This window comes from Doryrhamphus excisus, linkage group LG2, assembly GCF_037039965.1.
Source record: "Doryrhamphus excisus strain RoL-2023G ecotype Guam linkage group LG2, RoL_Dexc_Guam_v1.1, whole genome shotgun sequence".
NCBI classification, from domain to species: Eukaryota; Metazoa; Chordata; class Actinopteri; order Syngnathiformes; family Syngnathidae; genus Doryrhamphus; species Doryrhamphus excisus.
Window position 1 is genome coordinate 28,502,192 of NC_136358.1, and position 21,255 is coordinate 28,523,446.

At 45.1% G+C, this 21,255-nt stretch overlaps 2 protein-coding genes across 2 annotated transcripts in view; both read left to right on the forward strand.

Annotated features, from left to right (window-relative positions):
• The window catches only part of LOC131109524 (SH3 and multiple ankyrin repeat domains protein 1-like), a 36,388-nt gene extending 23,187 nt beyond the window's left edge, over positions 1–13,201 (forward strand). Inside the window, exons 17-27 of the mRNA XM_078789065.1 lie at positions 2,634–2,716; positions 2,787–2,911; positions 3,597–3,732; positions 3,851–3,931; positions 4,186–4,194; positions 4,376–4,402; positions 4,499–4,555; positions 4,697–4,818; positions 5,643–5,760; positions 5,837–8,930; positions 9,135–13,201. Coding sequence (XP_078645191.1) covers positions 2,634–2,716; positions 2,787–2,911; positions 3,597–3,732; positions 3,851–3,931; positions 4,186–4,194; positions 4,376–4,402; positions 4,499–4,555; positions 4,697–4,818; positions 5,643–5,760; positions 5,837–8,930; positions 9,135–10,029 — 4,747 coding nt within the window. The 3' untranslated portion in view covers positions 10,030–13,201. The remainder of the gene's footprint in view (positions 1–2,633; positions 2,717–2,786; positions 2,912–3,596; positions 3,733–3,850; positions 3,932–4,185; positions 4,195–4,375; positions 4,403–4,498; positions 4,556–4,696; positions 4,819–5,642; positions 5,761–5,836; positions 8,931–9,134) is intronic.
• Positions 13,202–14,425: 1,224 nt separating this feature from the next.
• Positions 14,426–21,244, forward strand: LOC131109744 (protein kinase C and casein kinase substrate in neurons protein 3). Its single transcript, XM_058062030.2, has 10 exons — positions 14,426–14,527; positions 16,165–16,229; positions 16,330–16,486; positions 16,641–16,876; positions 18,269–18,424; positions 19,552–19,727; positions 19,798–19,918; positions 20,486–20,553; positions 20,629–20,708; positions 20,857–21,244. The coding sequence occupies exons 2-10, from the start codon at positions 16,173–16,175 to the stop codon at positions 20,967–20,969; spliced, it is 1,164 nt and encodes a 387-aa protein (XP_057918013.2). The 5' UTR covers positions 14,426–14,527; positions 16,165–16,172; the 3' UTR covers positions 20,970–21,244.
• Positions 21,245–21,255: the final 11 nt, after the last annotated feature.

A 21,255-nucleotide genomic window follows, 5' to 3' on the forward strand; every position in this document is an offset into this window, starting at 1 on the left:
ATGGAATGTGTTCAATGTCAAATACGATGGTACATAGTAGCAACTGGGCAAGAAAAAGTGTGCTGGTGATGACGGCTCTGCAGTGTTAGAATGCTGGAAGGTTGTCAGGTGTGTGTGTGTGTGTGTGTGTAAATCCAGGAATGGAATCAGCTGTTAGCCAATCTGTGATACACCAGTGATAGGATGTGCAAATGTACTCACTCTGTCTCTCCATCTTGTTATCGTCACCCATCCCCCACACTTGCAAACTCACCCCTCCTATGCTATCACACACAGATTAATACATTTCTCCACAATGTCAAACTCTATTTTTTCCTTATTGTCTGAGGTATGCAGGGTTCAGACCTGCACGCTCCTCCTCCTCCTCTCCCACTCTCTCTCCTCCTCTCGCTCTGCTTCAGCTCCCGCTGGAGGGAGGAATAGGAGGGAGGAGGTGGTTGGTGGTGGAGTGCAACGCACAAGGGAGAGGAGGGGGGGTGACATGGCAATGGGGGGATGCGGAGAGAGAGATTGCTCTCTCTCCCTCTCTTCTTCGTGGCCGTCACTGGGCCCCAGAAACAGGAGCGTGTGGTTCATTTACAGGTAGCGGCTGTTTCCTCATTCATTGGCTGGCTATGGATGTGAGGAGAGGACAATGGAGAGAGGGGAGAGGTAGATGATGCTACTGAGAGGCCGTGTCGTTTTCCAAGACAGAATTCATGTGCTGTGTGTGTGTGTTTCCGTGCGTGCGTGCGTGCGTGCGTGATCAAGTATGCGTGGGTCTCGCATTTTCATGTTTTTGTGAACGTCCAGTAAATGTAAAGTGGCTAGATTACAGACTCTGCTGCATGCTTATTTCTGTGAACCATGTGTGTGTGTGTGTGTGTGTGTGTGTGCGCTTGACAGGGAAAACACATTGATGCATTTCAGTCAGACAATGTGGGTGTATTGTCTCTGAGCTCTTTCAGTCATAATTCATTTAAGCAGATGTTTTCTCATTCATCTGCACCTACCTGTCTCTTTAAACATACCATTAGCCTACGTATGCCATGCATAATTCATGATGTCTGTTATTTTCACTGTGCAAAAGGATTAACTTCTGCATGTGTTAATGTGCATGCACCTGTATGTAGTACATTAAGGGGAATAGGTGGTTATGTCATAGCACATCTGATGCTTTGAGAATACCACCTATGTGCATACATTGTATACTGTCATTACGTGTCACCCACCAACATCCACCAAGTGCATCACTTGTAGTGTGCAGCCATTGTCCCCACACTGACACTCTCAGCGCTTCAACGGTTAAAAGACCATGATTCAGATGCATGCTCTGGTATCCTTATGGCTGCTAACGTACCAAGGACATTTGTGCTTTTTAATGTGCCAATTAGCAAGGCCGACGTGGTCCGTGTAGTGATTGAGGAGCCGAACACAAGAGTGACCAAACGTCGTTGCTGTGAGCCACCTAGAGGACCAACACAGCACCGGGGCCGTGTGTTCCCTCTCATGGTAAAAGTGGCTACATGAAGAGCCCGACGGATCCATCCACCCACTCCACGTTTCTTTGATCTTCAGAGAAGGATTGCATGATGGAGGACAGGGTGAGAGAAAAAGGAATGAGGTGTGAGGAACAGATGGCTGGAAGGCAGCTGAAGCGTTGGCGAAACCAGTAACATTGATGGAGAACACTCGGGATGGACCTCGGAGAGGGAAACTAGTCGTCGTCGTCTGTGCGGTGCTAAAGTTATGGCTCGCTGACTGGATCTTTGGCCTTCCCTGTGCCTGTGGGAGTCTGCAGAAAACGGGCAGCATTTTCAATCTGATGTGTTGTTGTTTTTGGATGATAGGTTTTTTTATTATTTGGATTACAGTTCGGGTCAAAGTGGGTCACGCACTATGATTCCGCACTTCTGTTGTTAACTCCCCCAAGGGAGTCAAGCTAGTTAACATTTTATCGTTCAGAAATCCAAGAATTTGACCCCCCCGAATTTGACCTCAGAGAAGACCGGCCTTATACTTTGAAATCTTCTGCTCTTGTACATTACATTGCAAAGTTTTTAATCGTTATCTTTGTATTCATAACACCGATGTAGTTATATGGTTCATTACCTTTTAAAGGTGGTATTTAAAGCAATAACATATAGTAAAAGTAATGGTATTAAATGTAGAACTTAGACTTGCCATTTGAATGTAATAAGTAATAGAATCAGTTATTGGAGCGGTCATGCTCCCAATATAAGATTGCATTAGTGTGATGCCTGATTTTAGTCTTCCAACATGATGTTTATGGAGGACGATTGGAGGGCCTGTCAAAGCCTCACTTATACATAAGCTAAAATGTCATAAATGTACGGTATGACCGGTCGTGGTTGCGCTGCAGCCGCGAAGGCCGCATCCTTACAGAAGCTGCCAGGGGCTGTGAAAACTACCATGGTCATTGAGGTGCATTTTGTAAGTTTGTGAACACTCTCACCCTTTCTTTTAGCCATGTATGAACTGTCATCTCCGAGTGCTTCCCTCGCCGTCATTGTCATTGTGCACCAGTGCTGTTTGTTGTACCACCGACCTTTCTTTTGCTGCAGTGTGGGTTTTTTTAATGCACAAAATGAAGGTCCTGTTACTGACTCCACTGTGCTTTTTGCACTTTACAGTGACTACATCATTAAGGAGAAGACAGCACTCCTACAGAAAAAAGACAATGAGGGCTTCGGCTTTGTGCTTAGGGGAGCTAAAGGTGAGCGTCCACACTTCACATACTCCTTTTTTCTCATTCATGCTCATCCTTTATAGCTTACCCCTCACAGCTCAGACTCCCATAGAGGAATTCACTCCGACGCCGGCGTTCCCAGCGCTACAGTACCTGGAGTCTGTCGATGAGGGGGGCGTGGCGTGGAGGGCCGGCCTCAGGATGGGAGATTTCCTCATCGAGGTACGAACCATTTCTGTGCGTTATTTAAGACAAGGTGTCAGCAACCTTAAGTATCAAAAGAGCAATTTTTGCCCACTAAAGGAAAATTGTCTAGAGACTATTGATATCTGACCTTATTTGTTTATGCCAGGGGTCTCAAACACGCGGCCCGCGGGCCAAATGTGGTCCGCAGGACGCTAGTTTAGGCCCCCCTAGTTTGCGGGTTAGCATGTGTCTCAAGACCCTGCAGTTGTAAATAAAAAGAGTATAAATGTGACTATAGTCGTGTTTTGTCATGTCTACAGGGCTCTAATAATGCTTTGTTCATTTTAATCTGAAAAAAATCATTTGTCTACCCACCAACTATATGTGGTTTCTTAAGTTTTTATTATTTGCTGTTTTATTATTATTATTATTATTATATTTATTTATTTATTACTGATTGGTTTTCTTTATTCTTGATTTGTTTATTTATTTTTCATCTTATTTTATGTAGAAAAATAAAAAGTAAGATATTTGAGAACAGTGGAATTCTAGAAAATCTTCTAGAAAATCGGAACCAAAACAAGTTTATTTATTTTTCTGTTTTTAATAAATGTGTTTTTTTTTTTTTTGGAAAACCTGATGCGGCCCAGTCTCACCCAGACCCAAGCTCCAGTGGCCCCCAAGTAAATTGAGTTTGACCCCTGGTTTATTCGCTTCTCAGGTGAACGGCCAGAACGTGGTGAAGGTGGGACACCGACAGGTGGTCAACATGATCCGACAGGGCGGCAACAGTCTAATGGTCAAAGTGGTGATGGTTGCCAGAAACCCCGAGCTGGAGGATACCACTCGAAAGAAAGGTTGGGCGTCACATTTACCGAGCTCTGACGATCGCATGTTTATTTCAACACGACGACGGCATGCATGTCCGAGTCAACTTCAACATCAGTTTTGCATTTGACTGGCTTCCCTCGGCAGCCCCGCAGCAGACCAAAAGGCTGACTCCTCCTGCCATCGCCCTGCGCTCCAAGTCAATGACATCAGAGCTGGAAGACATGGGTAAGATGACGAAGACAAACAAGCGGATGCAGAAGACGAGACCGGACTGGAGCTTCTTATACACAATGTACACCACACAGGCATGAGTCATTGATGCTATTGGAGTGCATGGGCGCACTGCGCGGCATTAAGTGTGAAGAAGAACAAACAATGACAAGAGACATGAACACTGTCATTTGTTACGTGACGCCACCAGTAACTAACAACTCTTTTCTCCCTTTTTTCCTCTCAAACCAAATGTGCTGTTCTGAAAGTGGAAAAAGGTGGGGGGGATCACCAAATCATGTGCTCTCATTGTCATTTCCCCATCACCATCCCTCCCGTCACCTCTGCATTCACACCATCTTGTGTCGGAGTATGTATTCCACCCATTTATCTGCCATGTGAACTTTAACAACACACCATTCACACTTAATTTATATTTCCCTATTATGCATGCTTCAGCTGCCTCTCCGTGGAAAAAGAAAGCAGGTGAACATCAGGCTTTATCATTGACTCCATCAGGCCCCGAGGCCTTAATTAAAAGTCGTTTGATGCTAGCGTTTCCTCTCCTTTTTTTTCCCCCAGACTACGAGTCCTCGCAGGGTCCTGATAAGAAGAGGACAGTCTATCAGATGGCACTGAGTAAGAAAACACTCTTTGTCATGGAGTGTTTTTAACACCTTCGGGGATCAAGAGGGAGGACGCTTGAAACTCTCGGTTTCGTCTTTCTCACCTTTTTGTTCTTTCTGCCTTTTCTTCGGCTGCTCTGTTTTGTTTTGTTAGATAAACTGGATGAAATCTTGGCTGCCGCCCAGCACACCATTACGTCAGACAACCAGGGTCAGAGAGGTCACGGAGGCAAGAGAGACCGCAGCAAGAGTATTGTTCCCAATGTCTCCAATGAGGTATTTTTGCAACCTAGAAGAAATGCTGCCAGTTCCGTTATCATAATTTGGCATTCTTCATGCTTTTTTTTTTGGACATGCTGTTATTCCTTAAATGCGTCAGCTGTGTACTTCATTCTCACTCCTGCAGAGAGACTTTCTGCACTGCTTTCGGCGGCAGCACAGATTTAATCATGGATGTGACTAATGCAGAAACGATTCCCATCTATAATGAAGCGTGGCCTTTCTGTGTCTTTTTGTTGTGGGGGTGCTTTGCTGCCCTCACAGCACTTTACTAAAAATGATTGACAATGGACCACCCACAAAAGTCTGACTCAGGTGGTGTCCATTCATTTAGTTTATGGGTGTACAAATAGGCTGCTTGTTCCTTTTCTTGTTTAATGTACCCCCAAAGTTATTGTTTTTTATGATTTCAAGTAGGGATGCTCCCATCAGGGTTTTATCCATGACTCAGATCTAGCAGAATGCAACTTCATGTATGGCTTCCATATGCATCGCTCACAAGGGATATACGTACGAGACTTTGATTGCAAGACGAGCGTACTGGCGTCCTATAGCACTTATGGCTAGCTATCGTGACCGGGTGACTAGAGTGTTGGCCAGGAGAAACTACCCGGCGTGACCAGGCAAGGCGCATTGATGTCGGATACGTGATATATAATGTACACAATGTATCAAAATGCGTCCTACCTGATACAACAGGCATTATAGGATTTGCTAATTTTGGTAATTTTTTACCAAAGTCGGCCAATATTGATTGGTGTCTGATTGGAGCATATTTAATTTTCTATTTTATTCATATTTTCTTATAATTTTGTGTCAAGCCAACATATGATCTGCAAGCCACAGTGAATGCAGTGCCATCCAGACCTGATTTTACCTACAACCAAGGGCACTTTCAACCAACCCAGCATGCGGTCATGATGCGTCAGAAATCCATTGGTAAGACCGAGAGTCAAAAGCACGGTTTTTCAGCTCAGTTAGTCCTCATTTGTAACTGTTTTGTTTGTGTGTTCAGGTATAACCGAAGAGGAGAGGCAATACCTTCACCCACCTGCGATGAAGTTAGCTCGTAGCTTGTCGGTGCCAGGACCAGAAGAAATCCCTCCACCCCCAAACACATCAGCGCCGGAGCCACCTTTATCTGCCGGGCCTTACCCCGGCAGGGGCCCTGCCATGCCCATACCTCCTGTATCACAGGCCCACTTCCAGCTCCACTCCCAAGCAGCTCAGCCTACTCAATGGGAAAGGGGAAGTGGCATGAACCAGCAGGTTATGGTCTCCACACTCCGCAGACAATCCGAAGGACAAGAGGCACCCAGGCGAGGCGGTGGCAAGATGGGCGGTTTAAGAAGAGGCTACAGTAGCGCTACGCCGCCAACGAGCGCTAAACCTAAGGCTCAGCAAGCCCAGCAACATCATCCACATATGGCGTCTCGGGATCAAGGTGGAGGGACCGGCAGGGGGGCAGCCCGCAGGGGAGGACGGGGAGCTCTGACAAAGCAGTCTAAAGTCGAGGATGGACTGCGACAACATCGGGGGAAAGGTGGCGCAGCCAAAGAGAAGACCTCCATCCCCATCCCGACCATCATCATCAAAGCTCCCTCCACCAGCAGCAGCGGCCGAAGCAGCCAGGGAAGCAGCATGGAGGCCGAGGCCCCGCAGGACGCAGAGGAACACACAGATGCTGAACCGACTCCAGAAAGCCCAAACTCCACTTTACCGTCACCGCTCACTTCGACGCCGCCTCAGCCCCTGACGTCCACGTCCTTGCCTCAATCGGCTGCTCCGGTTTCGATGAGGCAAAACCTGGAGAACGTAGACTACACGTCGTCCTTCGGTTCAACATTTGGAAGCGGAGGGGCACGCCGGGAAAGGGAACGTTTCCGTGACATGAGAAGAAAAAGTGCTTCTTTCTTCCTCTCGTCAGAGGAGGACATCCAAGGCGAGGCTGGTGGGGGCGCGGTGGAGGGAGGAGAAGCGCTAAGTGCAAGGATTCAGCCACTCCAGAGCTCCCAAATGGAGGTACCAGCTCCTCGACTCAGGCCATCCAAGTCTATAGACGAGGGCATGTTTTCTGGCGACAACTACGTCCACTATTCCAGCAGCATGCCCCCGGCCTTTGGCCTTCCGGAATATTCTTCACCTGTCCTCAGTCAAGACGGCCAACCCAAATCAGCTCCATCAATGTACGGCTCCCAGCCTGCTACCACTTTCATTCACCCGCTCACTGGGAAGGTTCTGGATCCCTCATCTCCACTGGGACTTGCGCTCGCCGCCAGGGAGCGAGCCCTCAAAGACGACCGCAGGACTCGACGAGAGGAGCGACACTTTGGTCGACAGCTTTCCACAGTCGGAGCGTTCACCACCCCGACTCAGACCCCGACACCCTCTCTTTTTGCAACCCCCACACAATCCACCTACACGTCACCTGTCTCCCTTCACTTGAGCTCCCCCACTACCAACACCTCACCCGCATCTCTAAGTCGGCCGCAGTCACCTCGGATCTTACGCATGGGAGGAGGAGGGGAAAAGATGGAGAAAGACAAGGATGGAGGGTCCAGGGAGGGTCTTAGAGTTCGATTCTCCGAGGATAAAAACAGCCAATATTCCAGCCAGTATTACCCTCAAAGCCCCAGAGAGAGAGAAAAGGAGGTCCACGATAGCAAACCTGCTCCGCCCATACAGCCTCCTCCACATCCAACTCAGCCTGCCCCTCGCAGGCCTTCCTTTCTGCAGATGGAAAGCAGTCCTAACACCGGCTACATCCCTCAGTACACCGTCCCCACAGCACCGGCACAGGCCCCGACAGAGGACGCCGGACACTTGGGAATGATGGTTCTACCTCCACCAGCTCCCTCCATAGACGTGGACGAGGAGTTTGTCTTTGCAGATCCCTTGCCGCCCCCTTTACAGTTCGCTAATGGTAAGAACGAAAGCTTGAAGGACTACCACCACCAGCAGTACCAACACACCAGTCATCGATCTGCTCCACCACCACCTCCTCTTCCGTCTCCTAAACCGCCGAGCGTTCCCCAATCCTCTTCGCAGGGCGGTGACTCTGCCACCTCCAGCCTTACCTCCTACGACAGCGAAGTGGCTAACTTGACGCAGTCTGCTCTCTCGCCGTCTCTGCCATCGCCACAGAAATACCCCCCCTCCTCCGCAAGCACCTCCGCTGCCGCCGCGTCGCTACACAGACCCCAACCCATGTCCCATTCGCACGCATATTACAGTGGCTCCAGTGACCCACTGGGGGGGAGTCACGCCACAGCCCACGACAGAGGCGCCGCCGCCCTCACCACTACCATGACGTATGCCACCACTACCATGACAGCCACCGCGGCCGCCGCAACCACCACAACCTCCACAGCGTCGGACTACAGCATGATTGTGGGTGAGCCCAAATGTGGCTACAGCTCAGGGGGCAAAGCGGCCAACCACATGCACTACCCTGTCAATGTACCCAAAAGTGGAGAATGGCAGGATGCGGTGGTGGATTCTGGGATTGAGGAGCTGGACAGTCACAGCAGCAGCGACCATCATATCGAGATGCTTGGATTGACGGGGCTGAGAGGAGACAGGAGTTTAGGTGACGGGGAGAAAAGGGACGCGTCTCAGGATCCTTCCACGGCTTATTCAGGTGGGCAAACATTTGAAGTACAGAACACCAAATCGGCAAAGATGAGTCATTATAAGGAGGGAGGAGGGAGAGCACTTCCTGTCGCACTACGCCGACAAAACAGCACCAACCCCGCTCCTTTACAACTGCATCGACAAAACATCTCAGACAATATCAGGTTCGATGGAGCGCTACCCGATGAGAGGAGACATACGCAGAGTCGACCCAAAATGGACGACAACTTCAGCGCCACCCTGGCCGCCTGCTTAGACAGACCCATTGAGCCCCGGTCGACAAATTGGGGGGAGGTCGGGGATCACGAGCAGCTCCCGAGAAGTGGCATGGCTTTGGATGGACGCAGACTTCACTCACCTCTGTCAGGTGTAAAGGCCAGCATCATCAACGAGCTGAGCTCCAAGCTTCAACACATGAGTAGCATGAGGAGTATGGACGACTGGAGCCACGCCCCCAAGTCACCCACCATGCACAGGTTAGTTGCTCTTTAGATGATGTCAAATTTTTGGTATAATATGGACCAAAACCCAAAGAAAAAAAACAATAAATACAATATGAACGATATTGTGCTCATTTTCCAACCCTTTGTATTGAGTTGTGGACTCCTATAGAGCAGCTACACACAATAACCCACACAGAAATTTGTTGTTTTTCCAATGCAATTTTTTTTGTCTTTCAGGTATTCGGCAGATTTCACAGATGCATTTCACAGCCCCCCTACCGGCCGCTCCACCTCACCGTTACCCACCACCTCCCCCCAGCATCGTCACATGCTCCCACCCAATCTACCCACCGCCCCGTCTGTATCCCCTTCCCCTCAAGTCCCGGTACAGCGCAACTGGACCCGTTCTCCCTCTCCTCAAATGCCGTCCTCCCCGGTCCACTCTCACCCTCCTCATTCGCCCACCTACTGTCCTTACCCGACGTCGCCCAAGCATCGGTCCAAGATGCGGCGACAGACTTTCGATTTCCAGTTCAGCCCCACCAAAGAGATGCGGTCATCGGTTTCCAGACGCCGTGCCCCCAGCCCGCTCATCTATAATACCGAACAGCCCAGCCCCACCCCTCCCAGACCCTCGTCCCTGCCCATCCTTCCCAGCACACCAGTCTACAACAACCCCTTTGAATTCCCGGGCCCTGTGTCCCCTGGTGGTCTTCCCCTAGGAGACGCGTACTCAGCCTCAACGCCGCCACTCTTCTCCCCGTCTGGTGTGCCAAGCGCCAACCCACTACTCACCACCCGCTCGCTCTCCCCGACCCACTATCTCTCTGGAGCCTCCTCCCCTTTGCACTTACCCCCCAGCCCGTCCTGCCTCAACTTCCCCCAGTTTACACCCCCTCCCCCCGCCAAACCCTTTGCTCTTAAGCCACTGCCCTACTGGACCAAGTACGACGTGGCCGACTGGCTGGCTTACCTAAACCTGGGCGAACACAGAGAGCGGTTCATCGATAACGAAATAGACGGATCCCATTTGCCTTCGCTTACCAAGGATGACTTCTTGGACTTGGGGGTCACTCGCGTGGGGCATCGAATGAACATTGAGAGGGCGCTGAAGAAACTCACTGACAGGTGAGGGAGGACTTTAAAAGCGGCAGCAGGGTCAAAAGGGAACGTTTATTTAGTTCTTTTTCTTCCCTTTTTCTTTTTCCTTCTCTTTGTTTCTTATTGGTCCCCCCCCTCCTACCCTCTGCATATCCCTACTTTGCCCAGAGGCACAGATTGAGAGTGATGGGGTGATTGAAAGTGATTGAAAGACACATGACAAAAGGAACATTAACGGAAGAAAAGATGCCGATATCGGATTTATTTGCACATTCACTGCAAAGACTCTGTTTTTGAAATTCAGTATATCACTATATAATGCAAAACGTTTTGTAGACCGCCAGTTGTTTAACACGCTGTCCTCAGATGGATTGCCACACATTATAAAGATACTCAAAGGGTAAACACCACTCCAAAGGACCCCCATCTTGTCATCACTTCAAGTCTGGCCAAAGTCAGCAGGAGGGTTTCTTTCTAGGCGGCAAAGTAAGTGACAAGAAAAACTAGTATTTTGTTGTTATCTACTTGCCATACCCCCCCCCCCCCCAGAATGACTCCCGATAATAAGTTTTCTATGTATGTTACTTGCGAGCACTAAATATAGCTTACGTGTTTAACAGGATTCACTACTGTATTACTAGCTTTGTACTAAGAGTAATCATTTCAAACTATTTTCATTCAAGCCGGTGTTACGCAATATGGTTGCGGAAGTTTGTTTATTACAAATGAGTATTAGGGCTGCACTGAAAAGAAAAAATAGTCAAATTATTAATCATAATGTCGTAACCACTTTAGTCGCACCTAACCACAATTTTTTCTTTTCACAAAAAAACAGTAAAGTTGGACTTTTAACGAGTGATTCTCAGAATTCCAAGCCACCGATGCGAGAGAACATGAAAGACACATTAGGTAATATATTTTGTATCATAAGATTTTTCCTTTATTTTTGGAATATTGCACATTTTTTGTCATAATATTTACAATATTTCACGCTTTACTTGGAAAATTACTTTTTAATCATAGTACTTTGACTTTCATATCATAATATTGAGACATTCTTCTCATGGTATTCGTTTTTTTTATTGTTGAAATTTATAGTTGAAATATTTAAATTTTTCACAGAATTTGCAAATATTTAGACTTTTCTCAGAATATAAAATAGCACTTTTTTTCTTGTAATTTTTGGACTTTTTCCCAAATAATATTTTTTTGGGGCATATTTTTTATTATTTTCGCTTTTTTCATTCAATTTTAACTTTTCCGCGTAAATGTTATTTTTGATGCCCAATATTGGCTTTTTTGCAGGGAACCGATATGCCGGTATTGTCCACTGCTCAATTCCCGATATCGATATCAGCCTATACAGGACATGAAATAATCACCTATGTTATACACAGGATTTTTTTTATATCGCTTTTCATGATTGGGGAAAAATATCTAATACAGATTTCAACCAATATCGCATAATTATTCTGATGTATTTACAGTATCATTACATAATACGGTATTTTGACTTTTTGTTAAAGGTTCCCGAGCAAAAAACGAAACCAAAACTAAGCAAATCTTTTCACGTGTGGCAGCGAAAAAAACGTTTTCTCATGTAAGGTTATGACTTTTTCACATAATAATAATTTATCTTTATGTTGTATCACATAATACACTCTGCCCTTTGGACTTTTTCAGTTCATACTTTGATTTATTAGCACTTTTTCTCATTTTCTACTTTTCAGTGTGGCCCTAATATTTCATTTTTTAACATATTTATGATATTATATTACATGATTATGACTTATTATTCTGATTTAAAAAAAGTATGCATTGGAGAGGAACAAAATTTTTTTTTATGTCCATTGCAGACTACAACTCACTTTCTTTTCTACATTACTGATGCCATAGCACAAGCGGACGGACGGACGGACGCCATATTGTTACTGTAGGTGCCGTGATCACAAAAGGGCTTTTTTACTGCTTCACCTCCTGTGTGTCTCTTTAAAATGTCTTTTTGGTTGTTTTTTTGTTTGTTTCTTTGCTGCTATTTGTTGACAATCCTGCTTGCCTGTTCCACATAAACTGATAAACTGACCAATTCACTTGCGAGAAACACATACGTACATAATAGCGCGGCCGGGAGTTTAGTGTTTTAAAAATCTCTTGTCTTCCAAACTCTTTTGTTTGGTTCATTCTTTTGCCGGGGGTGTGATTTGTGTCGATGCTTTCTATACTGCTCGCCCTGTGATGACTTTAGTGAAGCATACGCGTTAGGTTTAATGCATATTCTCGCCATGTGAGCAACTAAACATGACTCATGTATTGTCCTCCCGCTGAGTCACCTCAGTGCTATTTTGTGTGATGACGGGACTGAGCGCTAGTGTAGAAAATACTACATACGTATGATTTACAGTATATGAAGTATTTTAGCTCTAGTGAAATGTATAATGAATATGACCACATGCGGTATGGGTGTAAGTATGCTGAGTTTAAAAAAAAAAAAAGTATATATGGCTATAAAGTTACATTTGAAATAAAATAGAGTACATATGAAATAAAATAATGATAGCGGTACTACTGTGTTGAATGATTCTTTGTAGTGTAAATGCTGCATGGAATAATGATGATATTTAAAGGTCTGTGGTTTGGCAGCATCCGAGACGAGGATGAGCCAATCAGACAAAAGAATGGAGCTTAGTCACCAGGAGGGATTACATGAAATGGTTTCATTCAAAGCAAAGCAGAAAAAGCACAAAGACACCCGTGAGGTAATTTTGTAAAGGGAGAAGATGAATGAGAAGGTTTTATTTATGTATTTTTTCATGTTTTGTTTGTTTATTTTTGCTAGCACAGTGGTCAGTCGAACACTTATGTACGACATTGTTTCTTTGTTATTTAAATTCCCTAATTTCTTTACAAACCGTTGACCAACCACATTAAGGAGCCTCCTGTGAGCTATATTACATCAAAAGTCAGCATTTATTCAACAAAACTGACAGGAGATTAATCTTTTTTTGTAGTTTACTATATTACAACTAAGCTAAAGAAAAGTTAGCTAGCTTGATTGTTTCATCGCCACTTAGCTCACTTAGCAAACGCTCACTGTAGCGATGAGTTAGCTCTTGTTTACTTGGCTGGTTTGAGTTTATTATATCATATTGTTTTCTTACTTTTTTCTTTATTTTTTTAGTTCAGAGCTAATGACATCATGGACGGGCTACGTAGCCGACTTCTGAGCGTTAGCAAGCCAGCTTTGTACGCTAACCGGAAAATGGAAGTAAACTTTTGGTGTCAATGAACCGAATAACACTCTTAACTGAGGTTCAACTGTAGTATAAATATTATCTAATAATAAAATCCTATCTGCGCGGTGGTCGAGTGGTTAGCACACAATTCCACCCTCGGCCATCTCTGTGTGGAGTTAGCATGTTTCTCCGGGTACTCCGGTTTCCTCCCACATTCCAAAAACATGCTAGGTTAATTAGCCACTCCAAATTGTCCATAGGTATGAATGTGAGTGTGAATGGTTGTTTGTCTATATGTGCCCTGTGATTGGCTGGCCACCAGTCCAGGGTGTACCCCGCCTCTCGCCCGTAGACAGCTGGGATAGGCTCCAGCATCCCTCCTGAGGATAAGCGGCAGAAAATTAATGAATTAATGAAATGAAAATCATATCCCCAGGGGTGTCCAACATGCATGCAGGGGGGCATTTGTGGCCTCCAGCTTGAGTTTTTTGCCCTCCAGAGAATATCCTATAAATAAAATTGAACATTATGAAGGATTGGAAAGAGAAAAGGTTGAAATATTGAATGTATATTCAATACACAACAATTGTTGGCGTGATATTACCAATACAATTTTTAAAAAGTGAATCAGTGACAACATTCATTCATTCATTTTCTACCGCTTTTTCCTCACGAGGGGTGCTGGAGCCTATCCCAGCTGTCTTTGGGTGAGAGGCGGGGTACACTCTGACTGGTGGCCAGCCAATCACAGGGCACATATAGACAAACAACCATTCACACTCACATTCATAACTATGGACAATTTGGAGTGGCTAATTAACCTAGCATGTTTTTGGAATGTGGGAGGAAACCGGAGTACCCGGAGAAAACCCACGCATGCACGGGGAGAACATGCAAACTCCACACAGAGATGGCCGAGGGTGGAATTGAACCCTGGCCTCCTAGCCGTGACGCCCCAGTGACAACATGAGAAGTACATATCTGTGTGACATGCTCTCTTTCAAGGAATGACGACAAAGGGTCACATCATCAGGGTGGGGAGCACGGGTGACACCCACTCTCTAATAAGCTTGCATGACTTTGACATAATTGTGCGAGCAGGTCTGTCCAAATGACGCTCATGCATCCCATTAGCACCATATAGAGAGTGACAGAAGGAGGGGCGAGTGGGTTGGTGAGAGGTGAGGGGGCGGGTGGGGGTCTCCTCTATGCAGTGCAAAGTGATAGTCCAGGAGGAGTTGAAAGGGATGCAAGCCATGGAGTTAAAGTGACAGAAGAGAGAAGATCAAGATCAAGGTAAGATCTCTTTGACTTGTTTTTACTGAAACTCATCATGTGTGTGACCGGAAGTGAGGAAAAATGGGGTCCGCAGGGAAGGGGAGGCATCCACTAAAAAGTGGTGGTCACTTGAGTAATCACACAGAACATAAGTGAGTAAGTGGCCATGACTGCTGACACTTTGTTGCCTTCGTGCTTGAAGTTAGTGTGCCACCGCCTCGCAATCCTCGCTTTGGGCTTGAAGGATCAAGATGGACACAAGTGAAGATGCCCAAAAGTACCCGAGCAAGGAGCAGCTCTGGTCTGTATTGTCATCAGGCCTATTTAGTCACTTGACGTGACTCACGTTACAATCTGTTCAACAAGGCGGACATCTTCTTGCATGGGACATCTTCACACGCAAAACATTCCCTCTGAATCCCCCCACGGTTTGCTATTTTTCACCGTTATTAATCAGAGCAAAGGGAAAGATGACCTTTCACTGCCGTTTATTTTTGGGAAAGGCATCGGGAAGAATGCGGGAGCAGCTGTTCTATTCCTGCTGGTACAGAAAGCGCACACCCCCACCCCGTGAATTCCAGTCTGACACTGGCTTTACTCATACGTGTATCTGAGCGCTATATAGTATAAATAACAACAGCACAGAGGGTGTCCAAAGTGTGGCACAGGGGCCGTTTGCGGTCTGCAGCTCGTTATTTTTAATTGACCCATGACGACGGAATCACTAGGGTCCGCCCCGCATGGGACAATCTGTGCTTTGGACGGCGGTTTTAAATATCCATACAGGAGTATACATCAGTGAGTATGTATAGACAATAACCCCCATGCGGCCCCGCCCCACCCATGTGTGATGGCCTTCGCCTCCTGGTCCCGGCCTTGATATAGATGAGCATATAAGGTGCGACTACTAGCACTTCGCTTCAGGTAAGGAATTCGACCCCAAAAATTTTTGCTTGTTTAATAAACAAAAGTTGAAGAATATTAAAGGTAATTTTCCTGTACAGTATTGAGACAGTTGTGTCTTTTTATCGCTAATTTATTTTCCCGCTACTCAGAGTCTACATTGCTGTCTGAATATTGCTCCCACACTGCATTGTGTTTTTTAAAAATAATTAATTAATTACATTTAATTAATTCGATTATCACTGTTTTGTGGTTGACCGTGACCCTTTATTCGTCAAGAAAATGTTGAAATAAAGTTATATTTACTTGACATGACATCAAATTAGATTACCATCACACAGCATGGAGTCAAATAACAGAGTGAAAAAAGTTCTCCTCCGGTTTTGTGTGGAAGTGGTACATTACTTGCTTTGTCTTTCTGCCCAAATCCTTTTGAAACCCTTTCCTGAGTTTAAAATAAACTTAGCACTCTTTGCCACTTCCTGCAAGGTGGTATCCAGCTATGTTTGCAGGTGATTCTCCATATTTTTTCCAGTGTAACCTTGTCCATTTTGTGAATTAGCAGCCCAGACAAGAAGAGATCTATTCATTAGATACCAAGCGAAGACGTCTAACCTGTTGCGTGATAATCACCGCCTCTCTCTGCCAATTAAAAAAAAAAAACATTTCCTTTGATTGTTACGCTTGTGAAACCGCCTTGCAGCAGCCATTCCTGCACAGCGGCAATATTTACCTCGCCTTATGTGACACAGACACCATCATGGCGAGCCTCCCCAAAGACCCACCAGAGGACACCACCAAGCAAAGCTTCTGGATGGTGAGGATTTGATTTAGTCGGAAAAATCCTAAAAGCCGAGCCAAAGATGTGTTGGCAAGAATACAAGTCTTGATTCCTGTGCCTGTTCACCATCTTCCAGCCTGGGAATTATGCGGGTACGGTGCACAGAACCCAGCAGTCCTACCAGGTATGCAACGACATCATGGCTTGCTTCACGGAGAGGGCCAAGGTGGAAAAGCAGTACGCCCAGCAGCTCAGCCAGTGGAGCAACAAGTGGAAGTCCATGGTGGATTCACGTGAGTGAGACACAAGGCTTTGCACCGAAAGTGAGTCAATGTGTTCTGGTTTAAGTGTGGAAAGATGGATGTCATTACTTCCTTGTTGTTTCCATGACTCACCTCCGAGTCCCCCGTCATGTCTCAGCGCTGCGTCTTGTCATATTCCCTCCAGGACGGCTTTACGGCTCCCTCATGACGGCCTGGCAGAGCTTCTTCACCTCCACCGAGCGGCTGGCCGCCCTCCACTCATCCATCTCGCAATCTCTCACTAGGGACGAAGGTGAACGGGTGAAGACCTGGCAGAGAGAGTCCTTTCCCAAAAAACTCTTCTGTGGGTTCCGAGAGAGCCACAACAACAAGACGAATTTTTCACGAACGCAGAAACCCTGGAAACAAAAGCTGACTAAGGTGCATAAGCTGCCATGTTGAATGCATGCTTGAGTTTCTAGGCTTTGGTCTGAACCCCAGAATTCTGGATCTGGGTCTGAAATGTCAATATACTGTATGGTTGCCCTTTGTCACCGATTCTGTACATTACTTTTATGGACACATTTTTTTGCCGTTTAGGGGATTTAGTCTGGACTCTCTGCTGTTGTTCTTCCGGCTTCACTGGGCCGTGATCTTTAAATCTCACTGGATCAGTTCGTAGTCTAGTGTGAAGCAGCAGGGGTGAGAACTAGCACCTCCATGTTTGAGTTTGTGGTTCTTGACCAGGAAAAGGTGGAAAACCATCTCTGAGACAGGGATGAGCTCCTGCCCCAAGTGGAGTTTAAGTACCTCGGGGTTTTGTTCACAAGTAAAGGAAGGATGGAAAACGAGTTTGACAGGCGGATTGGTGCAGTGATGCGGACTGTGGTGCTGTCCGTTGTGTCTCAATTTACCAGTTGAGTCACATTTGATTCCAAAATGTTTTTTCCGTAAGGGGGCTAGGCTGTCCCTTAGAGATAGCATGAGAAGTTCTGTCATCCTGGAGAAACTACCTGCCGCCTCCCCGAGGAGGCGTCCAGGGCTTATCTGAGTGGTAGGAGGCCTTGGGGAAGACCCAAGAGACAATGCCTCTGAACAGGAAGTGGAAGCTTGGGAGAGGGAAGTCTGGACTTCTGGATGGAATAAATTAAAATAGACAATTTTTATGGGAAGCACAAAATCCAAAGAAATACAGCTGAATAGGTGCAGATTCTGGAAGAACTAGAAAGGTTATCATCTGTCCTCAACTCTTAATCTTAAGAGATAAATGTGTCACTTCTTTGCTCTTGCCAGGAGGGGGCTCTAGTGAGATTCATGGGGGAAGTGTGTGTAAAAGGAGTACCCATAAGCACTTGTCAGAATTGGACCTGCAACCAACAACACATGTTGTTCCGACTTTTTTTCCAGTGCATCTTCACAAATGAGACACTAACCATGAGAAGCCATCATGGTAGAAAGTACAATTGATTCTTGACATATGCTAACAATTAGCAATACAAACCAGATGTGTCTGCCACACAAAGTTGCCCATGACCTTGTGTTTCCATTATGATTTAAATCATCCTCAATGGCTTGTTTACATGGGAACTTCATTTCTCTTTGTAGCAGTTGAGTCATTTGCCACATTTTTGGGGAAAAAAAAGCAACGACTGGAGCAAAAAGTAGCTTATAATATACCTTTGAATCATTCGGTAATGTCACATTTCATTTGCCAAAAAGATTACAACAACATTTCCAGAATGATTTGGCCTGTGACGGCAACCGCTCCCATTTCCAGTTCCCTTGACCGGTGCAACTTCAGCCGACTTACTTTGTTTCATTTGTGTCAAACAGCTGGAGAAGGCCCGACTCATGTACCACAAGTCATGTCAAAAGGAGCTGAGCGCCGTGGACAAGGAGAAACAAGCAAGCGACAACCCTGATTTGAGTCCAGAAAAAAAGCAGAAAGTGACGGAGGCTAGAGAGATCGCCACAGAAGCCAAAGAGAAGGTGATTAAAAACAAAAAAAATCACAAGTTTAAGTGGAATTAAACTTGATTTGTTGCGCTTGCGCTCCAATCTTATCTAAACAATGTCCATTAACCTTGAATCCTTTCCTCCAAGCACGGCCCTTATATGGAGATATGGAGATGTACGTATGTGGGTTTATGCAGCCCAGACTGCAAGCAGCAACCACAATATTAAGTACACACATCTGTGAAATTGAATGGCATTTTTTTTTACAATTTGTCTTTCATTTATTACATAACATGTCACCCATTTTACATTATTAAATGTAAACAGCTTTTTTTTTTTCAATTTGCGCATCATTCCCAATCCTTATGTGAAACATGAACACATTTATTTCCCTTTTCTGTGCATTCTAGCGCGAGAAAACAAGTTAATATAGCTAGCTTGTAACGGACGTGATGGGAAAAACTACAAAAAAAACTTGTTAACCAAGCTACATCCATATTATTATTATAGCAGCTAACATGAAAAACGATTTTTATCTGGTGGACTAACATAACGTGTCGCTAACCCTGATACCCAGCTCTCAGTTTCGGTACAAAGACTCAACAAGATGTTGGTTTGCCGTCAGCATTTTTTTACCGTCTCGTGCTGGAAGATACAGCCATCCCAAGGAGATCGGATATCGTAAGTGTTGTTGCTGCCGGAACTAGCATAAGTATGTGTATCAATGGCCGAGGAAAAATGTTTCGGTAGTGTTTTAAATCATCAAAATACTGCAAGATACTGCAACTATGACATGTTATCATCAGTGTACTTGTTAATGCATGATCACAGCATGTATAGCAAACCATGCAATGTTGGTACAGGTTTTTTTTAGAGGTGTTTCCCAATGACAACATTGTAAGCTAGCTCATAGTAACTTGTTTTCTCCTGTTATAATGCCCAGAAAAGGAAAAGAAATATGTGTTCACAATCAACTGTTATGTTAGACCACTATTAGCTAATAATACTATTAATAGTTAATTACTAACACACCTAAAAACCTAAATTTCCCAACAATATTTTTTATTATTCCAATTGGGAAAATTGGCCCAGTTTTCAGCAAACCTTTTGGAACTGAGGTACCACTCTTCTTCATGAGAACTTCTTGTGTTGGTCCGCAGGCCCGCGAGCGCTACGAGAAAACCCTGGAGGACGTCACGAGCTACACGCCGCGCTACATGGAAGAGATGGAGGCCATTTTTGAGCAGTCGCAAGAGGAAGAGAGGAAACGCATCAGCTTCTTGAAGCAGGCCTTCCTCTCCATCCACCGACATCTTGACATCACCAACAACGAAGAGTGAGAAAACCAGGATATTTTATGCTTTAATATTTCTTTAGTTTTTGCCAAATGCGTGCGTCTATGTCAGCATGAAGGCGGTGTACAATGAACTCCACCAGACGCTCATGTCCATCAATGAGATGGAGGACCTGAAATGGTGGAGGAACAACCACGGCCCTGGCATGCTCACCAACTGGCCAAAGATTGAGGTACAGTGCCCTCGGATAATACATCATAAAATGATACCAAAATAGAGGCTTATACTATTTGACATATACGTATATATGTATAATATAGGCAAGAAACCATATGTATTATAACTTACAATCACTTAGCCTGTCTATAAGCAAGGAGGAACAATTAATAAAGAATGGAAGATGTAGTTAAATAGGTAGGGAAAGAAATATGTATTCATGTTTCACACAAGGATTGTGAATGATGGGCAAAATTCCCAAAAAAGTGCAGTTCCCCTTTAAAGCAGTTGAGGTGGAATGGACTGCACTACTGGTTGTAACCAGCGGAGGCGCTGTTTATTCAGTCTCAAATATTTGGCTTATTATTAAGAACCTAGAGACTACATTCACGCCGGCAGCATTATTCTGTGCAGCACTGGCATGGAAATAGGAGTTCAGAACATCCAGACGGAGCTTCTTCCACTGAATTAAAGATAAAAGTTATAATATAATAAAGAAGAACATTGTTAATTGTACCTGTATTTGATACATCCATGTATATATCCATGCATTGAGTCTTAGAACATAAGTATCTTTCTGCAGGAGTGGGTTCCACCTGTGAAAAAGCTGAAAAGAAAAAAGAGAGAGCAAAAAGGCAAAGAGGGTCGTCCGTAAGTGGACTAATTTCACAAATACATCAAAAAATAATATTGCAGTGTTTATTAACGCTTGCATCTTTGTTCCAGAGTGATGATCGGAGGCGTCAAGGTGCGAGCCCTGTACGACTACGTTGGGGAGGAGGGTGATGAGCTCTCTTTTAAAGCAGGTGACACTTTGACTGGCATAACACATACTCTACTTTATCTTAGAACGTAGCGAAGCCCCTTTTTAAACCTCCTTCATGGTGAAAGCAAACAAGGATTGTAGTCCATCCCTCCATGTGTTCTATCTAAGTCATACTGGTTGTGATGCAGGTGAGGAGTTCCTGAAGGTGGAGGAGGAAGATGACCAGGGATGGTGCCGGGGGGTCCTTAGTGGAGGAAAGGAAGGTTTTTACCCAGCTAATTATGTCGAACTTGTTGAATGACTTCCCAAACTACCATGTCCTATTCAAATTATCATACAGTATTTACGAGTCAATTTTGCCACACTTTCAATTGAAACAATATTTAGAATACTAACTAGTGGGTGTGTACATTCAAAACAATTAAAAAGAAAGGGGGTTGTATTTATTAGTCAAAACACCAATAAAGTTTTTTTCCCGGGCGCAGGTTTACAATGGTACTATATGTATTGATCGCACGGTTAATGTTTACTAGATTAATATCAAAGGGATTGAAAATAAAAATATGTTTTGCAAAACATTTCATACA

Excerpts from the sequence above, each read along its gene's own strand:
- LOC131109744 (XM_058062030.2), top strand. The coding sequence starts at position 16,173 with ATGGCGAGCCTCCCCAAAGACCCACCAGAGGACACCACCAAGCAAAGC. Across the intron at positions 16,877-18,268 it reads GGAAACAAAAGCTGACTAAG|CTGGAGAAGGCCCGACTCAT; the intron begins GTGCATAAGCTG and ends TGTGTCAAACAG. Across the intron at positions 20,554-20,628 it reads AAAGGCAAAGAGGGTCGTCC|AGTGATGATCGGAGGCGTCA; the intron begins GTAAGTGGACTA and ends TCTTTGTTCCAG.